Raw genomic sequence first — 26,712 nt, forward strand, 5'->3', positions numbered from 1 at the left:
TGGGTGACACCGACGTCTCCGGCCAAGGAGGTCCAGTGGGTGGACGCAGCCGTGGGGGCCAGGGTGAGGGGTCCCGGGTGCCCTGCTCACCCGGGCCGGAGGCAGCGGGGGGGTCAGCAGGCTGCCCCCCGCCACGACGGCGCCCGTGGCGGCGCACAGCAGCACGGCGAAGTGCAGGTAGTGGATGTCGGCGAGCAGCCAGGGCCGCCGGTCGGGGACCCCACAGCGGGGCGCGGGGTACGCCAGCTCCAGCCCCATCCTGGCCAGCCCCAGCACCAGCCCTGCCATCAGGCCCCAGAAAGCTCCCTGCAAAGCAAAGGTCCATGGGGGGTGGCCGGAGGGGGACAGCCACCCCACGGGGGAACAAACGCCCCTGGAGAGCCAGCCCTGGGAGAGGGTTGAGCAGCCCCTGCCTGTTGGGACAGCACCCCTCACCCCAGCCAGCCAAGCCCTCACCCAAACCTGCACCCCGTCCACAGGGGATGTCCCCTGCCAGCCCCGTCGGCCATGCCACGCTTGGCGACCATGTATGGCGGCACCTGCCTCCTCCTCCTCCTCCTCCTCGCACCAGACACCCACCAGGTCCCCGGGGACATGCCGGCCAGGCTTGGTTCCTCTCCCCAGCCCCTCCGGCATCACCTCCCCGCTTCCTCCCCCCAGTTCCCCCAAGCCCCCCTGGGTCCCTGGGAGCAGGGCGGGCAGGAAGGCATCGGCACCACCCCGTGTCCCTGAGCTACCCCCAGCACCACCCCAGGCATGTACCTGCTCGTTAGCTCGGGGCCAGAAGACGGCCAGGACGAAGACAGCGGTGACAGGAGGAGCCAGGTAGCTGGTGACAGCCTGGATGTAGATGTAGAGCTGGCCACCGCTGGAGCTCTGCAGGATGGGGATCCAGACCACGCTGAGGGCCACCAGCACCACCGTGACCACCCTGCGAACGGCAGCGATGCGGTGTGGGGTGATGCTCCTGTCCCACCCACACCTCCTCGCACCCGTGGCATCACCGTGGCGGTGGGGGGTCCCTGGGGTCAGGGGTTGGGTCCCAGTGACGGCGCAGAAGAGCTGGCCGGGGGGTGCCGGAGGGTTGGTGGGAGGGTGTTCGTCACCAGGATACATCCCTGGGGCTGCGGAGGGTGCTAATTATGCCAGTGCCGGCTCTGTCCCAGGCAGGAGAGTGCTCCACAGGCCCCTGCCCAGCCCCGGGGGCTACTAAGTTGGACCCCCCCATAGTGAAACGTTGGGCAATGGGCACTTTTGCTATGAAAAGCCCCCAGCTGCGGAGGCTGGGTGCTCTGGCCGGATTTGGGTGATGTTCTCGGCACCCCTGCGTCCGGCCAAAGCACGCAGCTAAGAGCCGGGGATGTGGGCTGAGCTGCCCCGTGCTCAGCTCCCCCCGGCCAGGCTGCGACGGAGAGGTGCGTTTGTTTCCCAACACCACCCCGTCCCTATCCTCGCCCAAATCCCAGCCGCACCCCGCCGCATCACCCTCCTCCGAAGCAAGAGGCGTTGGCCAGACCCCAGTTTTTTGTGCCCAATCTGAGCAGGCAGGCTGGGCAGGACACATCCCAAAAGCCGACGTATTTATAGCTCAGCCTGGCTTGTTTACAGCTTCGCAGAATTACCTACGTCTCCATCTGCTCATCTCGAAAAGCAGAAGTAGGAAAAAATAAAAGAAAAAAAAAGCAATGAAAGCATCTCTAGACGGAGTTCCCCCTGCCTGCCTGGCACGCTGGAAAGAGGAAGGAGCCCGAGTGCAAAACACACGACCTGACCCAAGGGGTAGGAGAAAAACCCCACGTTCAGTACATCTTTAAGCCACAGAGGATGCTAAAAGGTCATGGGAAAAATGGAGGAGTGTCTGAGCACGGTGGTGAGCTGGGGGGTGCTGGGCAGCCGTGCCCCCCCTCCGCACGTGGCCCAAGGTCAAGATCCAGGCAAGGATGGAATGCAGAGCCCCGGCACAGCCTGCCGCGGGGAGCTCGGGGGGGATTCGGGCAGGATCGGGTGTTCTCACCACCGTGCCATCGCTTCGGCACAGAGCGTGCATCAAACACCAGCGGCACAGCCGCAGTGGGAGCTCAAACCCCCAGGTCCAGGAACCGGGAGCTCTCTGTGATCCCACGAACAAATCCCTTCCCTCCCCGTGCTGAGCCGGATGGGGCATCCCCACCCCGGCGGGTCCGGGGGGGGGCGGCTGGGACCCCCCGGACAGCTACTCAGAAATAACCCCAAGCCTCCTGTCCCCGTGCTGGCAGGTAGGAAAACCTCAGACTTGCAGCTTAAACAGCTTTTTTTTTCCTCTCCAAAACGTTTATCGTTTGCTATATTCCCGTGGGGCCACATGGCAGTGGCGGTTCACAGCACCCCGCTCCCACAAATCGTCCGATGTGCTAACGAATCGCCCGCGATCGACTGCAGCAGCGACTCCTGCCCCGGGCAGTCAAAGCGCGTCGCAAACACTCATTAACCGTCCTCGGCAAAGCTCTCTAGCGTTATTACACCCCTTGTCACCGGGCACCAAAGCCAGTGTCAGGGAGGGGTGAGGCAAGTCCTGAGACAAGCACCCCGGTTCCCGTGGGGGAGCCGTGCGGGACCGCGGTTCCCCGGGATCGCTACCCATCCCCTTCCCACCCTCCGGAGACAGAGGATGCCAAGAAATGTCTTCTCCCGGAGCCGCCGGACCAGCCAACCCCCCCAGCGCAGTCCAGCCAAAGCCCTGACCCAGATTCCCTCCTTGTTATTGTCTGTCCCGCTCACCCCGGCACCGCGGCACCATGCCGGGGCATTCCCCAGCGCTGACTCTGCCGCCCGGAGCGCAGCACCGCGGGCGGGTTGCCGGGCTCCCCGCAGGGGCACCCGCCATCCCCTGGGAGCAGCTGGGGCACGTGCGGGCAGCGCTGCCCTTTGCCGCCCGGCGAAGGTCCCCTGTGCGCTTTGCTTGTGACCTCGGTGGGGAGCAGCCGTCGGCTTCCCCCCGGGGAAACAGGCTGGAGGCGGCGAGGGAAAAGCTTCGCGCCAGGCACAGCCCTGCCTCTGCAAACGTCCCGAACGCCCCATCTGCCTTTCCAGTGCTTTCATACATAAAATAGTCCAAGGGCTTGTTTTCCTTTCATAAGCCGGGCTGAGTGCAAGCACTTTGCAGACTCCCGGACACCAAAGGCAGATCACAGAAGGCCGGTCTCCCCGAAACTCACGTTCTCCCCAAAACCCACGGTACCTACCTGCCCACCAAGAGCAGCTCTCGCTCGCCGGCCCCCGGCCTCAGCTTCCTCCAGATGTCCATGGTGAAGAGGGTGCTGCTGCTGTTGAATATGGAGGTCAGGGATGACATGAGCGCAGCCATCATCACCGCGATCATCAGACCCCGCAGCCCTGGGGAAGAGAGGGACCGTCAGGGAACTGGGGACCATGGGATGGGATGGGATGGGATGGGATGGGATGGGATGGGATGGGATGGGATGGGATGGGATGGGATGGGATGAAATGGGGCAGCCCCAACGCTTTGCCCAAGGGTAATGCTTCGCCCTCCCCAGACACACACCAGGGTCTCCCCTGGGGCAGGGACAGGGTTTGGGGACACCCAGCTGCAGCCCGGCGTGCTGGGACCCTGCGCTGCCCTGGGGTCACCCGCATCCCCTGGCGTCACTGCTGGGGTCACCTGGGGAGGGGCTGCACATGAGCCCACCCGGACCTGCCACGGGGTGTCCCCCCCCCAGCATCCGAATGGTGGTGGGCTGCACGGGCAGCCCCGGGGCGCGGCAAAGCCCGGTGGAGACAGAGGCACCTCCTCCCACCCACCTACCGCTGGGCATCAGCTCGACCACCAGCTTGGGGTAGGCGATGTTGGAGCAGCCCACGGTGGCCCCGCACACACGGGCGCACTCCTCGGGGTCCACGCAGGCCACGGCATCTGGGGGACAGAGGCAGGTGACACACTGGGACCCCTCGGAAGGTGGGGGCCAGCCCAGAGCCCCCTCCCTCCCTCAGCACCCCATCCCACCAGGCTGGATATTTGCCCCTCGCTACAGCCACGGTGCCCAGACCTTGGCAGGGGACTGAGGGGAGAAGCGGGGAGAACATCCCGCATGGAGATCCACCTCTGCCTCACCCCAGCCTCGTTTCCCCCCCGTCAGCCTCAACACAGGCAGGATCCGGCCCAGCAGCATCACCCTCACCTCCCGCTGCCTTGCACCCAGCCCAGCTCCGATCAGATCTACCCCCGCCGAGCCCTCCCCACATAAAAGCCAGTGACAGCCACCCCGGAGGGACCTCCAGAGCCGGGACGGGCGCCGCTGGGACCCGGGGCTATGGCCGGAGGCGGCAGAGCCCCACGGGCAGGCGCTGCCCATCGCCACGCACGGGGCCAGGCGGGTTCATGCACCGTTGCGGCAATTACCTCCGCATGGGCAGCACCCAGCAGCTCCCTGGGACGCGCGCGGCAGCTTGCCAGGACCGTCAACGCCCAATTACTTCTGTGTCTCAATGAGCACTGAACCTTTTTTTTATTGTTACGCTCATAAAATATTGAAATGGATGGAAATTAATGTCAGGCATAAATATGGATGGGCTGCCTGGCTCTCCAGGCTGCCTCCTCCCGCCGAGGAGCACGGGGAGTAGCACGGGTGATCCCCACACATGACCGGGAGCATCGTCCCGGTCCTCCTGTGTGGTGACTCCCACTGAAGCAGGGTGCAGCCCTCGGCCCCCCAGCAGCAGCGGCTGGGGAAGGCAAACACCAGCTGGTAACAGCCCGGGGCTTTCAGCGGAGGAGTGCGGGGCACGATGGGGTGCAATGCAGGGTGCAATGGGGTTGCAGTGGGGTGCAGTGGGAGAGCAATTGCGGGGTGCAGGCAGCAGACCACAGGCAATGCTCAGCGCTTCCCAAGGACACTAAAAAAGCCCAGCCTGGGCTGCCTTTCCCCAGGGTTAGAGCCAGCGCCGGGGCTCCAGTGACTCTGTCCTCCAGTGAGTAAAGCTGTCGTCACCGCTCTGTGCCTCAGTTTCCCCCCTCCAAAACACCACGTTGTGCACAGCTCCATGCAAATGGCTGGCGGACAGCGGGTGGAAGATGCTCCAGAGGGCAAAGCAGCGTCTGGGTCTTATAGCCCAGCCGAAACGCCCACCCCAGGGCTCAGCTCCGCCACCAAACCCCTCGGTGGGACCCGGGAGCATGCAGGCAGCGGGAGCCAAGCCCGGCGGGGCGGCCGGAGCTCCCGAGGCGGGAGCAGAGCCCAGCGTCGCACCCTACTGCCTCGCTTTGTCATTAGGCCCTCTGCTAGAGATGGGAAATTAATTAGGAGCTTGTAATTAATGCTTCTATCTGCAGCCGGGAGGAGCCAGCCCCGGTGCCTGTGCCGGGCGTTGCCTGTCCAGCTGGGTCAGCCCCGGGGGCAGCCAAGTGGGGACACCTGCAACGGTGGGGACCGACCTGCTCAGCCACGGCGACCTGTCCCTGCAAACAGGCAGGAGATTACAAAGGAGATGCTGGCTCTTTTCCCTGCGCCGGGGCTGCATGCAATTCGGGTGCTGACTTCGCCACGTGGGGCGAAGACGCCTGGGTCCCCCGTCCCCAGTCCCCTGGGGACGGGGGACCCAGGCGTCTTCGCCCCACGTGGGGGTCAGGCGATGCTCCAGGCGTGGGGCTCTGCAGTGCCAACCCCCCCCCCCCCCCCCCCAGCGTGGCTGTAGGAGCCAGCACATTGCATGACCGATGGGATGCCACATTTATGCCACCGTGTAATAAATCATAAGCACACACACCCCGCTAAAGAGACCGTAAATCTCCTTGCACAATAAAAACAGAGCCGGGGCAGCCGGCAGCGGCTGAGGTGGGTGCAACCGCAGCACGCTCCGGCCATGCCATGCGCACCCGTGCTCGATGCACCGGCCCAAATCCAGGGCATCTCCCAACCCAGCGGGGCTGGGCCACCCGAGGCGGGACAACAGCCAGGGACGAGGTCTTGGAGCTCTCCCGTGGGTGCCGGCTGGGTGTTCGGCTCTGTCACGTTTGCTGTCCCAGGTGCAACTCCATCAGTGAAGGGGGCCACCACAGCTTGCTCACCCAAAATACCCAGTTTTGCCTCCAGCACCCTTGGTCTCTGCTGCACCCCTCGCAGCCCAGGTCACGGCGCGGAGGTGATGTCCCGCCACTGGGAAATCCCCGCAGGGTCGGCGCAGCCTTTCCATAAAGTCATCAGCTCCATCCGAAACACCTCCTGAGCCAATATCTGATGGGAGCCGAACGCTTCCTTCCTCCTTGTGTCCTGATCCTGACACACAGCTGCCGCATCCCTGCATCCGTGTGTCCCCTGTCCCTGTTGCCCCCTCCTGCACACGACAGACCAGAGCTGGGCACAACCCGGCGCACGATTTCACACCAGGGGACGGGCAGGGGGGTTGATTTTGCCAGCCTTTCCCAAGCACTCACATAAATCCTTTTACTCCAATGCATGAGGAGGAAAGCCACCATTCCCCCTCAGCAGCCCATTACTGTAACTTAAAGCTGAGCAGGTATCAGCTCAGCCTGCCACAGCCCAGCTTTGAGAAAGCCCCACTGGACCTTCTCCCCTTTCTGCACGTTTCTGACTCATTTTTCCTCCCAAATCCTCCCTGGGCTCAGCGCTTCGCCACGCCACGAGCCCTGGCCAGGGCCAGGGCAGCCGGGGTGCTGCATGGCCACCGTGTCTGCAGAGAGGAGCGCTTTGATAGCCGAGCACCCGGGCAGACGGGCGGCTTCGCCTTGGGAGCCTGACTCAAGCAGGGCTCTCATTTACACGGCTGCGAATCCAGACGAGCTGCTCCGACGCGAGGGAGCGAGACGCGGCCCCTGGCACTTTCCTTTGTGTGTGACCCCGATTCTTGAAATTCATCTTTATCTGAGTTTCCAAGTAGAACGCTCCGTGTTTCTGGCTTGTGAGCACCAACTGATGAATCCAGGGTGGGGTTTTTTGCCCATCTCCCAGTTATTAACACAATCTGCCATAGCAAGGTCAAGTGTTGTGATCGTGTCCCTGCTGCAAATCTCGTGCCAAAGCAGAGGAGGGTTGAGAATAGAATAGAATAGAATAGAGTAGAATGGAATAGAATAAATAGAATATTTCAGTTGGAAGGGACCTACAACGATCTTCTAGTCCACCTGCCTGACCACTTCAGGGCTGACCAAAAGTTAAACCATGTTATTAAGGGCATTGTCCAAATGCCTCTTAAACGCTGCCAGGCTTGGGGCATCGACCACCTCCCCAGGAAGCCTGTTCCAGGGTTTGACCGCCCTCTCGGTAAAGAAATGCTTCCTCATGTCCAGTCTAAACTCCCCTGGTGCAGCTTTGAACCATTATGGCAGCTCCGGGACCCACCTGGGCTCTGAGCTCCCGCTCTAGCACAGGGGTCCTTGCGCTCGGCGCAGGAGGGGTTAACCATGAGGCAGAGCTGCTTTCCTGGAAAATATTGACTTACCAGCCGACACACCGGGAGAGGGGGAGATTGCAGGGCAGAGACGCTTTTTTTTTTTTTTTTTTAAGACAAACACCCAAACCCCTCCCCAGCCGCCCACCGACCTCCCGCACCCGCAGGGTCCTGGGGGACTCTCGGGCCGGGCGGAGGTGTGAGGACAGCATCAGCCGAAAGAGTTAATGTGCGGGCAGGGCCGGGAATGTGTGAAGGCAGCATGTGACTGCAGGTGGGGCAGGGCGGAGCCATGAATCACTCTTTTGCTTTTCCTCTTTTCACTTCTTGCTGTTACCTGTCCGGGCCCAGCGCTGCACGCTGGCAGGAGCCCGAAATAATCGACCTGCCAGCTAGGGCGATGCACGAGAGGCTGACGGAGACGTTCGCTGCCGCAAAACCCACCGGCTGACCCAGTTCTCCAGGAATGATAACCAGGGACGGCGTTTGGTCTGAGAAATCCTGCTTTTCTCTGCCCTCTATTAAGCCTTTTTTTGTTTGTTTGTTTGTTTTCCACTTTTTATTTTACCCGGTATTATCGTTGTCTTGAAAGGGCAGAGGATGAGAAGAGCGTGGACCCGGAGGTAGAGGACCTTCCCGACGGTGCACGTGCACCCGGGGCCGTCTCTGCCCCGTCGCACAGCCCCGGCCGTGGGAAGCTCCAGGTTTCCCTTGCCTGGAGCCCGCTCGCTGCGCAGAGCCAGGAGCAAACAAGAAACCAAATCCTCCTCCCCGGCGGCGAAGAGCTCCGGCGTGGCAGGAGCCGGCGGAGAAGGGAACAGCACGTTTCCCCAGCTGCGCATTGAGCTGGGGAGGGCGAAGCAAAGCAAATAGTGTATTTAAAGACTGGGGAATAATTAATTCCTTATTTATTGTCGACATCAGGCGCTCGCTGGGCGTACAGAGCTCCCTTCGGAGAGGGTACCGGCGTGCGTGGTCACCATGGCTTTCTCCCAGGTGCAGTGCCTGGACGACAGCCACGTCAACTGGAGGTCCAGTGAGTCCAAGCCCGAGTTCTTCTACAGCGAGGAGCAACGCCTGGCCCTGGAGGCACTGGCCTCCCGTGGCCCTGACGCCTTCTATGAGGTCCTGAAGAAGGAGAACATCAGGGACTTCCTCTCCGAGCTGGAGCTAAAGAAGATCCTGGACACGTTGGAGACGTACGACCCCGGCTCCGAGTACATCCCACGCCACAGCAGCAGCGTGGGGGAGAGCGAAGGCGATCACAACAGCCAAGGGGATGAGCAGGATGTGGCCCCCTCCCTGGAGTACTGGCCCCAGAGGTCCGACCGCTCCATCCCCCAGCTGGACCTCGGCTGGCCCGAGACCGTCGCCTACCGCGGGGTCACCCGCGCCACCGTCTACATGCAGCCACCCATCGAGGGGCAAGTGCACGTCAAGGAGGTGGTGCGGAAGATGATCTGCCAGGCTCAGAAGGTGAGGTGCGCCGCGGGGACGGGGCAGGATTTGCCCCGGGCTGTTCTGCCGAGGGTAGATCCTCAAGTCCTGCTCAGCCAGGTAATCCCCATCCTGCGGGGAACTCTGCCCAAGCAAAGGCATCGGGGTCAAGCGTTGGGGTTTTTCCACGTTCATTCAGTGTAATCAATATTTGGGGATCAGATTTTGCTGAAGATGCTGTTAGCCTGGTCCAACACCACCTGGGAGCAACGCGACCCTTCCCATGATCCGTACGGCAGCATCGTTAATCCCGGCGTCCCTACGGGGCTGTGGGGAAAACCACCAGCGAGAAAAATGGGTTGAGCTGCTTCCCAGCTGCGAGCCCTCAGTCCCAGGCACCCCGCGATCGTTATTCCCAGAGCCCTGTGTGACTGCATGTGGCAACACGCAGGAACCGGAGGAGCCAAACTCAGCCCTGGGGCAAAGCAGACAAAGCCGCTGGTCTGGCGCTGACGTATATGAGGGTCAAGCTTGGCCTGAGATTGCCACGATGCTCCAAGCTGGCCTCATCCTGGCTTTAGGAGGAATACGATGAGCTGATGTGCGGGACAAGGCTGGGGAGATGCCAAGGGGTAGCACAGCTAACGGCAGCTCACACTCTTTGGGGTTGGGATTTTGGTTGAGACTTGTCCTCCCTGTGGCGTCAAACCGAGGAGCAGGGAGTTGGGGCGGATGAGCGATGGTGTCATGGGCAGGAGGACCAGGGAAGGAGGGAGATGATGGTGTGTGTTGAAGGCCAGTGGTGGTGGGCAGAGGTTGCTGGTATTTCCCAGTGACCCAGTTCCAGCTGGGAAGTGCAGGAGGGGTCGGTACCTGCTGGTTTCGTGGTGCTGGTGGTTGAAGCCCTTTTAGCTCTGTGCGTCTGCTCCTTTGAGAAAACCAGCTCCGAGGGAGGAGCATCCCAACCCCAGGGATGCTCCAGCAGGAAAACAGGGAGACTCTGTCCAGGTGGCTGCGGAGCAGGGGGAGACAGGCTGGGATGCATCGGGTCCACCTGGCTCTGGGGACCCCCATGCTGGGACCAGGGACGGTGCTGGGGTTCACAGACCCTGGCAGGAGGGAGGGAAGCCTGGTGGCACGCAGCCATCAGAGCCTCTCCAGGACCAGAGGGCCGGGGCTCTGAGCACGAAGAGCCCCGGCTCAGGCAGGAATACTGATCTCCCAACACGTCCGAGCCAGCCGGCTCACAGGGCAGGCTGATGCGGGGGATCGGAGCTGCCCTGCTGCGGACGGGAGCCGTCTCTGGCCACTGTCACCTTGCAAAAGTCAAGGTGACCTGTCCTTACCTGCGACGTTTTCCCCGCCAAAGGGCTTTGCAGCGAGGGCAAAGGGAAAGGAGGGCTGAGGTCCCATGGGATGGAGAATGGGGAGAACACCCTCACTACAAATAATGTCTCATCTTTGGGTCTTTCCGACTGTGCCTCACTCGGGCTTGCAGCTCCTGCCTGGCTTTGCCTACTCACCGCTTCCCGCCTACCCCCACGCAAACGGTATCTCCTGAGTCATCCTACCACCCTCCTCCTGCTCAGCAGAGCCAGGCGGTTGAGTCAGGCAGCTGCCAGGCCCTGCTGCCTGCACCATCCCCACCTCTCCTTGGAGCCTCTCCAAGCCGCAGGGATGTGGCGGCGGTTGATGCTGCCGCGCTTGTCACCGGTACCTTGATGGCCCACGCGCGGGGCTGGGCTCTGCCTCCTGGTTCAGTTGGTGCCCGCTGGTGGGATGAGACGTGGTGACACCACTGGTGACACGCAGGAGCCTGCTTGGAGCCTGCGGCCCCCCCAGGAAACATAGAGATGGGCACAGTGCTTCAAACCTGCAGTCTGCAGGGCCTGGGGATGGCAGGAGTTACAGGGTCTGACAAGTGGGGTTCTTCCAGAGGTCTCCCACCCCATATACGAGGACCACAGTTACTGCAGCTGAACCTGCTATCACGCAGCTGAGCCCAGGTGACCGCTGGTGTGGGTGCTCCTAAGCGTGGGGACACTGGGCTAGACCACCCTCCTCTGCACCCGGAGATTTCAGCCAAGGCTTAAGGTCTTCACGGCAGCTCAGAGGTGAAAGGGTTTGGCTGAGGAAGCCGAGAGCGGACAGAGGGACGGTCCGGCTGCCGCTCCATCAGATGTCACGTAGGCTGGCCACATGCCCCGTCCTTCCTGCAGCGTCCCTTGGGCCACCCTGCGGAGATCCCTGCCGAATTGTCCCATCCCGCTGGGCAATGGCAGCGCTCTTCATCCGCCTGCGAAGGAGCACGGGCTTGGGAGAGCTTCAGTATTGCGTCCCAGAGGATGACCCTTGCTCCAGCCGCTGTCAAAGATACTTGGTCCGAAATGCTCTCAGATGCCAAATACCAAACACCACCACGTGGGTTGCTGTCTCGTGGCCAGCAGAGCAAAGTTCACCCAACAGACAGCCTGGCCGAGGAAAGTTCAGAGCCAACATGAGCAATGCTGACGCTGGGTAGGCTCACGGCAGCTCAGAGCTGGGGCGAGGGAGCCAAGAGCTGAGATTTGAGGCCCCTTTGATGGTGCAGGTGAACCTACTTGCTGGCAGGAACGAGGCCAAACGCTGCTGAGTTTCAGAGGCTCTGCTTTGCTCTGCAGAGAGGCAAACCCAGGTGAGCTGGAGCGGGGGATGCAAATGATTCCCTCCTCTTTCTGGGAATAAATGGGAGAGAAGAGAGGCAGGATCCTGTGGCCACGTCCCTGCTCTCCCAGCAAATCCCCATCTCTGTGGCCAACAAACGAGGTGGTCAGGGATGTGGTGCACCACCGGGCTTCACCCTGGAGACCTTCACCAGTTCCAGCTGTGACATGGCCGTCTCTCCCTCGATGTGGATCCCCTCGGGCTGCAAAGCTCACAGGATGGGTAGGGAGGAAGATCTCCCTCCTCTCTTCTTCTCTAGATTTTGGCTCTATCTGACCAGAAACCAGAGCAGGCTGAAAACACTGACCTTGGCCAAAAGCCACCAGAGCCAGCAGCGAGTCTGTCCTCCTCTCTGCATTTGAGGTTCCAAGTTGGGATTGTGGTGATATAATTACCCTGAGCAACTTCCAGCAAAGGTTGGGAGGCCCTATTAATTACTGTTTACAAAACCTTCTGCCGTTCCTGGATGAAAGGGTCGACAGGGGGGAGCAATTGTTAATGTTACTTGTCCCACCTCTCCCTCATCCCAACACGCTTCCTCTAATTGTGCCCTTGGTGCCTGCCTAATTTATTAAATGCCCACATGGTGTGCCCCAAAAGTCATTATCTGATGATTCAGAGTGAGCTAATAAAGAGCCATAATTTCCTCTATAAAACATGATCCTGCAGTTTATGTGCTCATCAAAGCCGTTCAGAAGGATCCCAACATCATTTGCCCAGTGTCCAAGGGGATGCGATGCTCGCCACTCCTCGGAGTGTTGGGACCCGGCACCCGCACATCTACTGCGTCCAATGGATCCTGGCAGCTCCTGGGATCCTGGGAAGAAAAGCGTCACCCGCTTGGGCGCTGGGAGCATCTGGCTGTAGATTTGGGGCTGGTCTTCTCCACACCCTCCAGGTGAATGGCAAAGGGATGGCAAAGCTTCCTGGCACGACGCAGCAGCAAAGAGGCTTTGGGAAGAGGTGCGGCTCTCCTGCTGCCGGGGACCTCCCCGGCACCGAGCACGCGGGGCACTGAGCGCTGCCCTGGTAGAGGTGACGGGGACAAGGGTGCCAAGCTCACTCCCCGCAGCAGGACGGCACGGCTTGCTCCAGAAACTCTCATTCCCCAGGCTGGGAAGCAAATAGCACACAGGATTTCACTTCTCCGGAGCAGACAGACCCTCCATTCTTTGCAGATTAAACCCTGTACCTGGGTTTGGCATAGACCCAACCAGTCCCAGCCAAGGTTCAAGCGCGGGCAGCCCAGCAGCAGATTTCGCCCCTGCGGTCCCTGGACAGTCACTGTATTGGGAGCGCTGCCAGTGCCGTCCTCACTCTCTGGGCCCATTTCGTGCCAGGGCAGCGTGTTGGCACGCTGGCGTGAGAACCCGGTGACAAACCAAGTCCAAGCCTGTCCTGCAGGCAAGACGCGGCGGGGAGGGAAGCAGAAGCGCTGAGCGGCGACAGGATGCACCAGCCGAGCAGGAGGAATCGGGCTGAAAACGTGGACAAGCGGGTGAGAGTAGGGCTGCCTCCCCGCTGCCCGAGCCAGCTGCCCTGGGCAACTGCCTGCGTTGCGCTGCCTGCTCGCCATCTCCACGTGAGCGGTGCTTGGGATGGGGGATGTCACCGTGCCCTGCTCACGTCCCTGCAAAGCACCTTCCCGTCTTCAGAGCCATAGCAGCGAGCCAAGGCCTTGGGAATGCTGGGACCGGAGTGGAAAAATGCCCTTTTTCTCCCAAAATGAAGGCCAATACTATTCTCATCCCCATTTTATAAGCCCTCAACTTCCCCCAGAGGAAATGCAGCGTGCAGGCAAAGTGACATGACCACGGCCACAGGGAGCATCAGTGTCAGAGACAGGAGCAAAGCATCTGCCACCAAACCCACCTCCTCAAGCCAGGGAGACGCCGTCCCACCTCAGGCGTCCCTCACCCGGGACTCGCAGCAGACAGCACAGCTCCTCCCCAATTACTTGCTGTAAATGGAAAAGCCAAGCCCTGAGCTTTAAGAGTAGCTCTGAACCTCTCCCACTTTACATCATTGGTGAGACGAGCACAGCCCTCACTGGGCAGCCCATGCAAAGTGGGCACCCGCTTTTCTGCCTCAGTTTCCCCACCAGCACAACAAGGACATGCAAAACACATGCACGGGCGCACGAGGGAGTGAGGATTTATCCTTTCATGACAAAGCCTGTTGAGAGGCTCTCGGGTGAGGATAAATGGGAATTCAGTTAAAATCGAGTGGCAGAGCCGTAACGTCCCCCCTCACTCAGCTCGCTGGCACCTCTCGAAACACTCATGCGTGGCTGCGATTGGAGAGGTCGGGGCGGCATCGGAGGCGGCGTGGGCTGGGGCTCCCCACACAGCCTTGCTCCTCACCCCATCGCCTGCAGAAAAGGAAGGGAAGAGCCGGCAGTGTCACAAAGCACCATCATCCTCTTAATTAGAGCTCTCCACCTCCTGTGGCACAAAATTAATTAAAAGGCAGCTTGGTGCTTTGAGAGCCCTGGACTGGATGTGCCTGAGTGTACAAGCCCCCAGCACCATCCCGATCCCTTCCCTCTCAAGGGAGGAGCATCCCAGGGTCTCCCTGTGTCACCCCACAGTGTGCACCCTCCCATGCCGGTGTACTCCCTGGCTCGGCCACATGCTGCAGCCAGTGGAGCCCTCCTGGAAGGGCGAAGAGCCGAGAGGTGCAGGGGCTCAGAGCCATCACCCATCTCCCCCCAGCCCAGGGCACCTTCCAAAACAGCTGCAGAGATGGGGGCACCGATGGATTTCCAAGCATGGGACGACGATGCGCGAGTGCCCCGATGACAAGCCACTTCCCTGCATGGCTGTCACCACCCCGTGCGGGATGAGGGCAGGCAGACGTGGCTGCGGGTCTGCACTGCCCTGTTGCTACCCCGGGGATTGTACTAAGATGCTCGGCTGGGCTGCAGGCAGCTGCCTCCAGCCCCTTTGCCTGCACATGTCTTGTGCTGCACCGTTGCTGCTCACCGCTGTGTCATGGATGATGCCATCTCCAGGAAGGCAAAATCTATGGGCGTGGAATGAACTTTGGTGCTTAGGAAGCTATCCCAGCAAAATCCCAGCACGGCTGGATGCGGGACTCCCCATGGCAGCAAACGCCCTGGGTACAAAGGCAGCTCCAGCGTGCAAAGAACGGCGACGCTGCCGTGTGCCAAACCCTACTGTCACTGCACGGGGCGGTGGCACCGTCGTCCCGGCTCTGCTCCGCTTTTGTACAGCCTGGGAGGAAGGAGGGATGCTCGCAGGGGGGTTGCGCAGCAGAAGCAGCACCCCGAGCACCCGGAGGGCTCCCAGCCGCGCAAGGGCCAGCCAGCGAGACCGAGAGAGACATCAGCAGCGCCGATGACAGAAACGCCACCCGCCCCCGGTGCCCTGCTCTGGCCTCACAGTGGAGAGCTGATCTTGAACCCAACCACATCGCTGCTAGCAGCAGCCTGGACTTGGAACAGCAGCCGGTCACAGGCGCTGGGAGCTGCAGACTCCCGGCTGCTTTCAAGCAACCTCGTCAGCTCGCACCCAGGCCTATTTTTTAAAAGATATTAAAAGTCATTGCAGCTCCTGAATGCGCCTCAGGGGTATCCAGAGACTTTCTACCAAGCTTAGAGTCACTTTTAGCTATTTTTTATACTGTTTCCCTCAACACAAGCATGCACGAGATCCCCAGAGACAGCGGGTGGGACTCCACCCCATGCAACGTGCCCTCGGACAGACAGACACATCATTGTGTCGCAGGTTTCCCCTTCTGGTTCTCCCCACGATGGGGCCGATAGCAAAGGGACGCCAAACTTTTCAGCCAGAAACTGGACTTCTTTGAAATCTGTGATGTTTGTTAAAGGCAAGAAAGTTAGATTCACCCTCAGAAATCAATTTTTCACAAGTATATTATGCTACAGGCCACCACCGGAGACCAAACCTCCCGTAGTGACAGCAGAGGAATGGGACTGAGGGCTCCTGCTTGCCGCCGTTGGGCTGGCTGGAGCCGGTGGAGCCTGGGCTCCCCCACACCTAATCCCAACCTCCTAGAGAGAGAGCACGTTGCTTCGGCTCTCGCCCAAGCGCCAGCTACATCTTGGGGTTGTCACCCGGCCATGCTACCCAGAGTCATCTCTCTTCTCCCCTCTGCAGGTCATCGCGGTGGTCATGGACATGTTCACCGATGTAGACATCTTCAAGGACCTCCTGGACGCGGGCTTCAAGAGGAAAGTGGGAGTCTACATCATTTTGGATGAGACCAACGTGAAGCACTTCCTTCAGATGTGCGAGCGAGCCCAGATGCACGCGGGACACTTGAAGGTAGGGATGGCCTGAAGGGTCTGGGGCCGGGTGACCTCCTCCAACGCAGGGAGATAATCAGAGCTATCAGCCCTGCTCCCTCCTGTCTTGGGGGGATCACAACCCCCAAGCTTTGGGCAGCGCCAGGTGAGTTTAGTCCATTTTTCCTGTAGCCAAAGCTGAAGGTGATGCCCAAATCCAGGAGCAGGAGGATGGAGGGGAACGGATGAGAGATGGGGACACGGATTCCCACCCAGCAAAGCTGGATGCAGAAAGCCCAGGGGGCTGCTGGTACCCAGCCAGAGCTGGCTTTGGGGCAGAGGGGTGTTCAGGGAGCTGCAGCCCCACGAGAGTGGGTACGACTCAAGCAGGGCACTGCAAAGCCCAGGGCAAACCGACGTGCTCAGTTCCTCCTGGTGAACAAGTCAGCAAGAGAGAAGGCGTGAGAGGAAGGATCCTCTGCCAGGGTTGGATCCCTGCTGTCGCCAGCCCCATGCCTGCTCCTGCCCCAGGGGCAGGACCGGCAGGAGCAACCCCCAGCCAGTTCTCGCGCTTTCGGGCTTTCCCACAAGTCAGAGGCCGGAATTAAAAAACTCGATTTTCCCCTTTTCTGGAGCCTCTGCCCCAGCAACGGGGCCGGGAGCGGAGCAGGGAGGCACCCACGCTGCCCGCGGCCTTGGGAGCTGCCAAGGATGCCCTCACCACTCTCGCCCGCACCGGGCAGCTGTGACGCCGGCCCCGGCTGGCAGCACACCAGCGGGACAGATCTGCCTGCACATGCCACGTTCACCCAGGCCCCGAGGTGCTGGCAGCTGCGCATGACGTTGCTCCGGTGCACGAATCCTGGTTGAAACGAGAGAAGGTAAAGCAGCACAGGGGATGCCTGGCAGCGCAGGGGCTCGGTCCCCAGCCCAAAGCGCCCCAAACCCCTTATACATCCCTGTGCGTGCAGGGGGTGCAGAGAAAATCACCTTGCACGGTGCTCATGCGAAGGTGGAGGAAGACAAAGGGGCAGAGGAGAGGGCGGGGGGTTATATCAGCCCCAAGAGCGGCAGCGGGAGCAGGGACCCTTGCTCCAGCCACAGGAGAGAGTCCCGGGCTCTTCGCTGGGTACAACGCTCCCATCACCAGCATCGGATGCAAACACGCCGGAGCAGCCCGGCAGTTTCACCTTGGGGCTTGCAGACACCCTTCTCCTGGCTGTACTTCATCCGCCGGCTGCAAGTTGCTCAGCCTCGCCTGTTGCTTGGCAGAAAGGCGATGTCTCTGTGCCTGACGTCACCCAGCCGTGCGTGCTGGCTGCCAAACGGCCGGCGGGGAGGCCTATGCCCAGGCAAGCTCGCCAAATTTGCTTATGGTGAGGGCGAACCCCCAGCTGAGCAGGAACACGTAGGAGTCACGACACCCTCACGCTGGGCTGGAGCAGGGCCGGGATGCGGGGAGGGGGGCTCGGGGACTCCCACCCCAGGGAGCCAAAAGCACCAGCCGGCCGAGCCTCACACCTTCCCCACCCTCCGAGCCCGCCAGCCCTGCTTAATTGCTGCTCACAACAATTAAAGCAGACTCAGCTGAGCTTTTACCCACATCCAAACTCCTCGGAGAGTCTGCTATCCTGCAGACTGCTGCTGCTCCGAGACCAGAAAAGCCAGAGCTGACGCACGCCGGTGTTTTAATGCATTAGCAACCTGGTGGCAGGACTGGAAAAGCAGGAGAACATCTGCAGAGCTCGGCAAATGTCTAGAAGTTGGGATTTGCCACATATTGCAGCCAATTTGCTGGCACGGGATGCAGCAGGGCAGGAGGCTGTGAGGAAACTAGGGCAGTGTCTGGGAGCTGCTTCACAAGCCAGGAGATGCTAACGAAATGTATGTCGTTATCTCGGTGCCTTCCACGCTTCGCAATTAGCAAGCCAGCTTGGGCAAGGCAGTCACTTCGTTGAGCAATGGCGAGTGCCTGGGGAGTGATTCACCCCGTCCCGGGCTCGGCAGTTGGCCATCGCGCTGGGCGCTCGCTTGCTGCGCGCTCGTCTTGAGAGAGATTGAATAAACAGATCTTACTTAACAGCAGCAATATGCCAGGAGCGAGGAGGAAGGGAAAGGTAACCGGCACCTTCCTTCTGGGGAGCTTTGTTCCCCTGGGTGTTACCTGAGAAAAAACCCATGGCTGCTTTGTGCCTTTGTGCAAAGGTTCGGGTCCGAGCGGGAGAGACCTACGCCCTGGGAGAGCCGCGAGCTGGGGACGCCCAGGCTGGCGATGGGCAGAGGGCTCAGCCTTGGGTGCAAGTGTCACCCAAGCAGCCGGCCGGTGTGTACCCCGGGCTGCTCTCTCGGCTGCCCCGTGTGTAGGGACAACACAGGACAGGGACAGGAATTGCCACCCCAACCTGCTTGCCAGCCAGCCCCCAGCAGCCCTAGTTCTGCCCGCTGCCGGGCGCCGGGGTGCTCAGCACCAGTTTCCCCCCAGCCACACCAGGCAAAAAGGCAAACGCTAGGAAAAAAAAAATCAAACGCACCAAAAAAACCCCCCAAACTTCTCTACTCAGTGCGTAAAACTTCCCTGGAAACCCGGTCAGGAAAAGGTTTTGCTTTTGCATCATGCTAAAAACAGCGTTGAATCACCGTCCCTCCTGCCAGGCATGCGAGAGCGGGGACCAGCGGTGCCTGAGCTCGGCTCGCACCCAGGCTTAGGGCTGTGCTGGGTGGTCTACGGGGAGAGAGAAGACCCCAGGGAAGCAGATGAGGAAGGCTGGAGGTGGGGAGGACAAATACTTTTGGTGCCTTTTTTTTTTTTTTCCTTTTTTTAAAGCTTTTAAAAAAAAACAAGAACAAAAAAAAAACCAACCATGGAGGGCACGACCTAGTGACGACACGGTGCCTTTAGCAATGGCATTACCAACATCCCAGCAGGAACAGGAGGAATGCAGATGCTTTCATAAGAAAATATTTTCTCCCCACCCAAGGGAGACCATTTGCAGTGAAAGATGCTATCTGCTCAGCTGCAAAAATGTGCTGGTGCCCTCCAGAGAAAAGCACAGAGGCATGAACCAGACTGAAGATAAAAAACATTTCTTCATAGCCGGGGCTGCCCCTCCGCGCCCGGGCTCCCTGGCGGGGGGACGCTCCGCTCCCTGGCCACCTCCGCAGGGACACGCTGTGGGATGTGCCATTTTGGCCCATGTCCCCACGTTTCATTTCCCGAGGGTGAAAAGATGTTGCCCCACTGTGGGGCTTTCCCCCCCCACCCCCCCCCCCCACCCTTAAAAACAGGGCTAGATGCTCAGATTTAGGACCACAGCAAGGGGGAAACCTGGTGGAGGACAAGCCCGCTGCCATCAGGTCCACGTGCACTGTCCCGGGGTCACCACCTCCCCCTAAAAACCCTTCCTTGTACATCTCCTGCTGGGGAGGAAGTGAAGAATCACCTCTCCCATGGTAGCATTTGCATAGATTGCAGGAGATGGAAAGTGTTTGGCAGCAATATCACACGCTGCTCACCCACAGACGCAGGCAGCACCGAGTTCAAGAGAATCATAGAATACCAGGTTGGAAGGGACCTCAAGGATCATCTGGTCCAACCTTTCTTGGCAAAAGCACGGTCTAGACAAGATGGCCCAGCACCCTGTCCAGCCGAATCTTAGAAGTGTCCAAAGTTGGGGAATCCACCACTCCCTGGGGAGATTATTCCAATAAGAGGTAGAAAACACTGCCTGACACATGGGCAAAGCAGGAAATTCTTGAAGCCGAGTCCATGGTTTGCTGCGTGGCCCAGGGCAAGTTATTTTATCTTCCCATCACCGTGGCCGCCTCTGAGCCGGCCACGAAGAGCATTTCCCACTCCTTGGAGGGGCTGTAGAGCATCCGCAGGGGCATCAGCGGGAGGGGGTGAATGATGCTCTGAAGACCAGCCCTTTGCTCCTGCTCATGCTCATGCCTCTGCCTTTGCTTTGCAGAACCTGCGAATCCGGAGCACGGGGGGGACAGAGTTTTTCACGCGTTCGGCCACCAAGTTCAAAGGGGCTTTGGCCCAGAAGTTCATGTTTGTGGATGGGGACCGGGCCATGTGTGGATCCTACAGGTAATCAGTGGTATCTCCTCTTGCCCACCCCATAGAGGTGTTGGTCAAAGGACCAACGTGGACCAGCGTGGTCCAAGTCCTGGTCCCTGCTCGGCCTTGGCTCCAGGACCCCGTCCCAGACTCACTCCCCCTGGGAGATGATTTTGCAAGGCCAGCCTGAGATTTGGAGTGGGACCCAAGGGGCCCCCACCACCCCACAGCCAGGACTAGGACACCTCTCCTTCTCGGAGGTGGTGGGATACGCCATGTGCTTCTGCCAGTGGACGTGACGAGCACAAGGAAGGACAAAAGCACCAAAGCACAGCCAGTCCTAGCTCTCACATTGACCTCAGCTTTTCCAGTTAAACATTTCCTACCCAAAGTCTATTCCAATTTGCACAAGTGAAAACTTGCTTTGGTAGAAATAGCTCAGTCTCAATAAGCTTTTCAGCTCTAAAAGACAAGTTTCATAAACATGGAACTGAAACATTTCCTACTTTCTGGCCACAACAAAACACACATCCATTTATGAGTCACTTCTCTTAACCAACCCAAACTGAGAAAGGAAAAGTGACTAACGCTAAAGTGAAAAACTAACTGGCCCACAGCAAATACCTTATATTTTCACTTCAAGTTCCAGTGTGCTCAAGACTTCAACCCTTCATTCCAATTTGGGATGAGAGCTTTTTCTTCGATCTTAATGTTTACAGCAAGATCATGTCCCTACTAGCACCATCAAACCCCCGGGGAAAGCCAGGGCTGGGGAGAGGCGTGTTATTTACCAGCGAGCACTCAGACAGTTTCCAATGCATTTCTGTTCCAGCTTCACCTGGTCTGCAGCGAGGACGGACCGAAACGTCATCACAGTCCTCTCGGGCCAAGTAGTGGAGGCGTTTGACAAGCAGTTCCAGGAGCTCTACCTCATGTCCAAGGGGGTGAGCCTCAAGTCCATCTCCATGGGCAAAGAGCCCGAACCTGAGCCCGTAACGCTGCCCTCCGTCGTGCCAGTGACCCCCGCCAACGCCGTGGTGAAGAAGCTGATAAACCCTAAATACGCCTTGGTGAAGGCCAAGAGCGCCGACCAGATCAGCAAGACTTCCTCCGAGAACCAGGACAAAAACCAGAAGACAGACAACAAAGGCAAAGCCCTGCCCGAGGGCCAGGCAGGCGACAGGCACGGCGACATGGCAGACCTCTCCCTCCTCGTCCACCCCGGCCTCCTGAATCTGGAGAAAGCCAACATGTTTGACTATCTGCCCACCTGGGTCGAGCCCGACCCCGAGCCTGGGAGCGAAGTCTTGGGTTACATCAACATTATTGACCCCAAGATAAAGAACGTGAAGCTCTCGCAGATGAACCGCATCAAAGTCTGCGACATCTCCCAGGCCAGTGCCCAGCACCGGCAGATGATGAAGAACAGGGAGATGGACACCAAGAAAAACTCAGACCAAGAGCCACCTCTGGTGTCCCCCTGCCAAAGACAGGCCCCACAGACCCCCATGGAAGCTCCTGCAGCCCCCGCTATCAGCCCCATCGAAGGCGCCAGCTGGACAATGAAGCAAGCAGGAACATTTGCCGCTTCACCGTTGGGCCACCACTTGAAGCCGCCGGAGGAGACATTGGAGAACATCAAGCCCCCGGTTCCAAAGCCAAGGACCATTCCCGTTGGTGTCCTTGTTACCAAAGTCATTACGCCCAGTGACAGTGGCACTGCCCCAGAGGGTGACACAAAACCACCGTCAGCTGACCAGGCGGGTGCGAAGCAGGAACCAGAGGAGAACTCCAACAGAGCTTCAATGGAGACCTGCCGTCTCCAGCCAGACTGGCCAGTGGCAGGGCCACAGGAGGACAGAGGGCCTCCCTGTGCCCACAACGGGCTGGGAGAAGAGGAGGAGGAGGAGGAGGAAGAGGAGTACATCACTCTCAGTGACCAGGAGAGCTACTCCAGCAGCTCTGCTGACCACAGCTACCACCGCTCCAATGCCTCCTCCATCTCAGATGAGTACTTCGAGGTGAGGGATCGCTACGGGCCTCTCCGGCGAACCAACTCAGACGTCACCCACAACGGGGAGATTCTTCCCATGCAGAGGAAGCTCAGTGACCCTCACATCAGCCGGGGCACCTTCGTCAGCCCCCTGGGGAGCCTCCCGTCCCTGAAGCATGTCCGTGTGGAGGACGTGACAAAGAGGAGGAGCAACGCCGTGGAGATTAGGTGTGTGCTGCCCCGCACCATCCTGGATGGCAACAGCTCCTACCCCAGCAGTGCCGCGCAGGTAGGACTTTTTGCTATAACCTTCCCTATGTTTCTCCACCCTACAAAGGTTGCAAACCTGGAGGTGACCCAGCCAGCTCAGCCAAGGCGTGGTATCATCCCTAGCTTTGGTGTCGCGTCCTACATGCTGAGATCAGACTTCCCATGTGGGAGAGTAACGCCCTACACACGGCGATGGTAGGAATCACCCAAGAGGTGCTCTTGGTCGGGAAGGCGGGGGCCATGCCACAGCTCTTGGTGTCTGGGAGTGCAATGGGAATGGCTGGTAAAGGGCAGGTTTTTGGGAATTAAAGATTATCCCATAGCATCGGGCTGTGGGATGGAGCCCAGCGGCTCCGGGCACAGCCGTCCATCCCAGAGCCCACCAGCAGTGGCACCATGCCCAGCCAGGAACAGACTGTGTATGCAGGCGTGTCCTTCTCAGGCTTGCTTTCTAGCTCCTTGCAAAGGTGATTAGCATCAAAGTAAAAGCACTCGGACACATAATTAGGCAGAGCAAGACAGCGGAGAAACAGGGACGGCAACCTCTGTGGGCGAGCGTTGCAGTCAGCAGCTTCGTGGCTGACCCACGAGTGATGCCAGACCTTGTCACCCCACGAGGTGCACACCAGCATCCCCGCTGTGGCAGGAGCATCACCCCACCCAGGCAGGGGGATCACAGGGTCAATCCCTTATTTCCACCCAAGCGCTGCAGCCTCTTGCACTACTACCAAGCGTTTTGGTTTCTCAAGGCTCCCCACCCACTGTTTTCAGGGCATTCAAACCCCCAGGGCTAAATCAGCAGCTGAAATCACTGAAACCGCCTGAGGTTACCCCAGCTGAGCATCTAATCTGTGTTTATAGGGAATTAAATTTGCTAGCCCAGAGTCCACTCGCTTCTCCCTTCCCAGCCAGTGACACGGAGCTCAGAGCAGGGCTTTACTCCTCGCACATCAAATATCCCCTCGTGCCCTGCGGAGCCGTGCAGGGCAAGGAGCACCGAGCCCTTCGATGCTCTGTGACCCAGGTCTCGGGTGTCACCTTGCTCAGAGTGGCCAGGTACGTTGGTGTTCCTGCAATAACTTGTTCTGGCCCTTTGATGAAAGCTGGATAATTGACATGCCATCAGGGCTAGGAAAGCCAGCACTCAGCTGATGGAAACGTGCAGAGAATAGTTTCTCCCATGTGTAAAAATAATAAACCAAAGCAATCCTTGATTAACTCTCTAGAAACCTCAAATCCGACAGGAATCACCATCAACTCCCACCAAACATTTTTATTCTGGGTCCACGTTTCTTATGTGCTGGCCCGTAGCCCATTGTGGCCCAAAATGCAGGCGGAGGCTCGCTCAGGGCAAACATTAAGAACACAGCACCCAAGTTATCCCTGGAGCATTGCCTTGCCTAAATACATGCAACCCCGTTCACACCCAGCTGCACGGCTAATAGAGGAGAGTAGCGTTGGCTGATGCACAGCAGGCACAAGGAGATCGCCGGGGACACTCAGGTCCTCTCCTGTCCCTCTCCCTCCTGCAGAACCCCCAGGTCTGTGCAGAGCAGAGGTTTCCAGACAAACCCCCCTCCCATTCACCGCTTAGCGACAGGCAAAATACCCATCCTGCCAGCTCCGCGTCCGCATGGCGGGGCCCTTACCTGGGTACAGGACCCTGCTGATCATCCCCGGCATGATGATAACGAACAAGGGCAGCATCTTCAGGTAGCTGGCCAAGATGGAGCCTGCCTTGGCGTGACTCAGGCTCTTGGCAGAGAGCGACCGCTGGACGATGACCTGTGGGAGAGCCAGGCTGGATGGCTGAGCAGCCCCCAACACCTCCTAGTCCACATCAGCCTCCTCCTTGCCAAACTGCATCCCAAGCATCCCCAAACGCTGGAGCCATTGGGCATCGGGCCCAAACACAGCGTAGATGTGTACCCAACCCACGGGCTGGGTTTCTCTCCAGACCAGCAACACGTTGGTGTTATGCCGTAGCGCCACAAAAGCCCAGTGCAACGACAGCAGTGCGTCCTCCTGCCAGTATCCGCCATTCCCCACCACCACCCTCTCCCCTTTCGCCCCTTCTATTCAATCTCCTCCCCAAAGAGTGCCCACAATAAAAGGGACACCGAATCCAGCCTCCTCCAACCATAACTCCAACACCGCTCAAACCATCACACCTCAAAGCTCTGGCCAAGCCATGTCCATCCACGATACAGCTAGCCCTTGGGCTTTGAGGCAATCTCTCTTAAATAGGCAACATCCATAGGAAATGCTGAGTTTAAAAGAGCCCAGACTCTCCCCAAGGGCTTACAGAGAAGCGCTCAGCACCCAGCAGGATTTGGCTGCTCCAGAGCAAGCACTGGCTCATGCCATGGTGGGCAGGAGGGACCAGGTGCCGGTTCATGGGGTGGGTTGCTCGGGGAAGCTGTAGTTTAACTTCTGCCCACGAGCCAGAGCACGTCAGGAGCCACAGGACCCACCACCTGGCTCAGTCACCACGTGCACCACATCAGGCACATGATGACCTTGAAGAGAAAGGAGTTAAATCACCCTTAGTCCTCCCCACCTGAAGGCATCTCAGACCTTAGCACTGATTTAAGCAATATAGTTAAATCAACCTAGCATTACTGCTTTAATGCAGCCCTCCTGGTCAGAGCAGGAGGTGTCTGCCTGAGGACCAGAGAGGCCGTTGGGCTTTTCGGACTAAATGACTGAACACCGAGACAATGTCAACAGCACGGCGGAGACGCAGTGCTGGCGGCACGGCAGGGGTCGCAGCAGAGGCAGGGCAGGTCGGTGCAGCCGGCTCGGCAGCCTCCCAGCCTCAGCTCGTCCTGCCATCAGCACCTGCCCTCAACTAGATCCAATCTCGCCCAGGTACGTCTGCACGGGGTGCAATCACACCTCCAGATTGCGGCACAGACACACCCAAAGAGAAAGATAAATATCTGGTGACCACAGCCATGCGTTAAGGCCTTACCCAGTCCAGAATTAAGATTAATGGTGCTCAGACCCGATCCAAATGCGTCTCTCAACCTAGCTAAGCAGAGCCACCCCCGCAATGGTGTTGCAGCTCACTGTTGTCTCCTGATCCCACCTCCTCTCCCAGCCCTCCGTCCTTTCATCTAATCTTGGTAGCCACCTAATCCCACAGGTTGGGTCTGGGTGACTGAATGCTCTTTGGGCCTGAAATGAGCACTGAGGTGATTAAGACAGGTGTTCAGGCTGCTGCCGGAGAGAAGGCACCGAGATGCTGCTGGTGTCCTTGGTCCTGGATCTCCAGGCAGCAGTGACGTGGCTCGGGACAGCCTCCAGGCTGCCGGGGCTGCTTGGGAAGTGACTGCTGAGATGCTGCAATGTGCAGGACAGTGCGTTGCCAGAGCAAGAAACCATCGCTCCTCTGATTAAGACTTGAGGCAGTTTTGAGCTGCCACCGATCTCAGAAGAATTTGGGCAAGGGAGTACACCAAGTGGCAGAGGGATTTGTCCATGAGGACCAAGTCCGTGGCACAGACATGTGAAGGGGTGTCCTTGCAGGGGAACAGCATCCTTACAACAGCAGTAGCTCATCTCTTTCTCTGCTCTTTAACAAACAGGGGACGCACATCTACCGCTACCGACCCAGGAACCTCGCAGGCAGAGAACAAGGCAAGGAGGTCTCCTGCTCCCCGACGCATGAGAAACCCCCCGGGGCCACCAAATACAGAGGGGATGGAGCCAAACCCAAAAAGACCATTGCAGGCAGCCAGCCCTACTGGCAGAGCAAAGCCTTCAGCCCCAGCAAGCCCACGCAGCCTGGCCACCTCTCACCAAGCAACCCCAGAGTATCAAGCAAACGCTTAACCTCCCTGCCGGAAAGCCAGAAGACAACCGAGGAGATGAGGACACCCCTCGGCATCCCGCTCTCCAAACTGTCCCAGTCCAAGCACCTCAAGAACAGGGTTGCGGGAGCCCCGGGTGCTTCTATTGACTCCAAAAAGAAGCCCCCCGAGACCACCGGCCAGAAGGACCACTAGGCGCTGACGAAGGTGGACTTCCAGGGCGAGAGCGGTAGTAGAGCGTGCCTGGAACCCAGGCAACGCCGTGTTACATGGGGCAGGGGAATCTTGTTTACATTTACCTGGTCGGTGCACCAGTACCACGTGGCCATGACAGACAGCCCGAAAGTCATCCCGGTCCAGGGCAGATCTCCAGAGACTGGGTCTCGGAAGAGGTGCATTGCATCCGCTCTGGGCAGGTGGCAGGTAGTGTTGGGAACAATCTTGGACGGCACGGCTTTTAAATAGGCCTCTTCCAGGTTGGGGTAACCTCCGATCTCATTAAAAGCTGGAAAGCATCATTGGGGGAGGCTGGTTAGAGTCCAGCAAAACCCAGTGGCCTGTGAGATCAGCTGGCAAAACGCTCGCCAACTCCTTAATTCAGAAGTGCTGCCCAGAGAGGGAGGACTCGTTCGTGATCGTGTTTTCTTCTACTTATTTAAGAGACTCTTCTATTAACATTTTGCACAGCAGGTCCCATTACAGTCTGCCCTCCCTTCGGAGGGTGACCCGTGTCCTGGGTCCTCCAGGGACCCACACCTCT

At 59.2% G+C, this 26,712-nt stretch overlaps 2 protein-coding genes across 3 annotated transcripts in view; one reads left to right on the forward strand and one right to left on the reverse strand.

The window, feature by feature from the left end:
• Window positions 1-26,712, reverse strand: part of SLC5A10 (solute carrier family 5 member 10) — a 42,132-nt gene that overhangs the window by 707 nt on the left and 14,713 nt on the right. For both annotated transcript variants that reach the window (XM_076350820.1, XM_076350821.1), the window contains 6 exons: window positions 26,252-26,457; window positions 23,787-23,922; window positions 3,803-3,910; window positions 3,222-3,372; window positions 763-931; window positions 91-306 (listed from right to left, as the gene is read on the reverse strand). In XM_076350820.1, the coding sequence (XP_076206935.1) occupies window positions 91-306; window positions 763-931; window positions 3,222-3,372; window positions 3,803-3,910; window positions 23,787-23,922; window positions 26,252-26,457 (986 nt within the window). The remainder of the gene's footprint in view (window positions 1-90; window positions 307-762; window positions 932-3,221; window positions 3,373-3,802; window positions 3,911-23,786; window positions 23,923-26,251; window positions 26,458-26,712) is intronic.
• On the forward strand, window positions 8,229-26,296 carry FAM83G (family with sequence similarity 83 member G). Its single transcript, XM_076350830.1, has 5 exons — window positions 8,229-8,877; window positions 15,684-15,851; window positions 19,780-19,904; window positions 20,707-22,156; window positions 25,728-26,296. The coding sequence occupies exons 1-5, from the start codon at window positions 8,383-8,385 to the stop codon at window positions 26,145-26,147; spliced, it is 2,658 nt and encodes an 885-aa protein (XP_076206945.1). The 5' UTR covers window positions 8,229-8,382; the 3' UTR covers window positions 26,148-26,296.

The sequence above is a fragment of the Aptenodytes patagonicus genome, chromosome 13 (genome assembly GCF_965638725.1).
Source record: "Aptenodytes patagonicus chromosome 13, bAptPat1.pri.cur, whole genome shotgun sequence".
Classification (NCBI taxonomy): domain Eukaryota; kingdom Metazoa; phylum Chordata; class Aves; order Sphenisciformes; family Spheniscidae; genus Aptenodytes; species Aptenodytes patagonicus.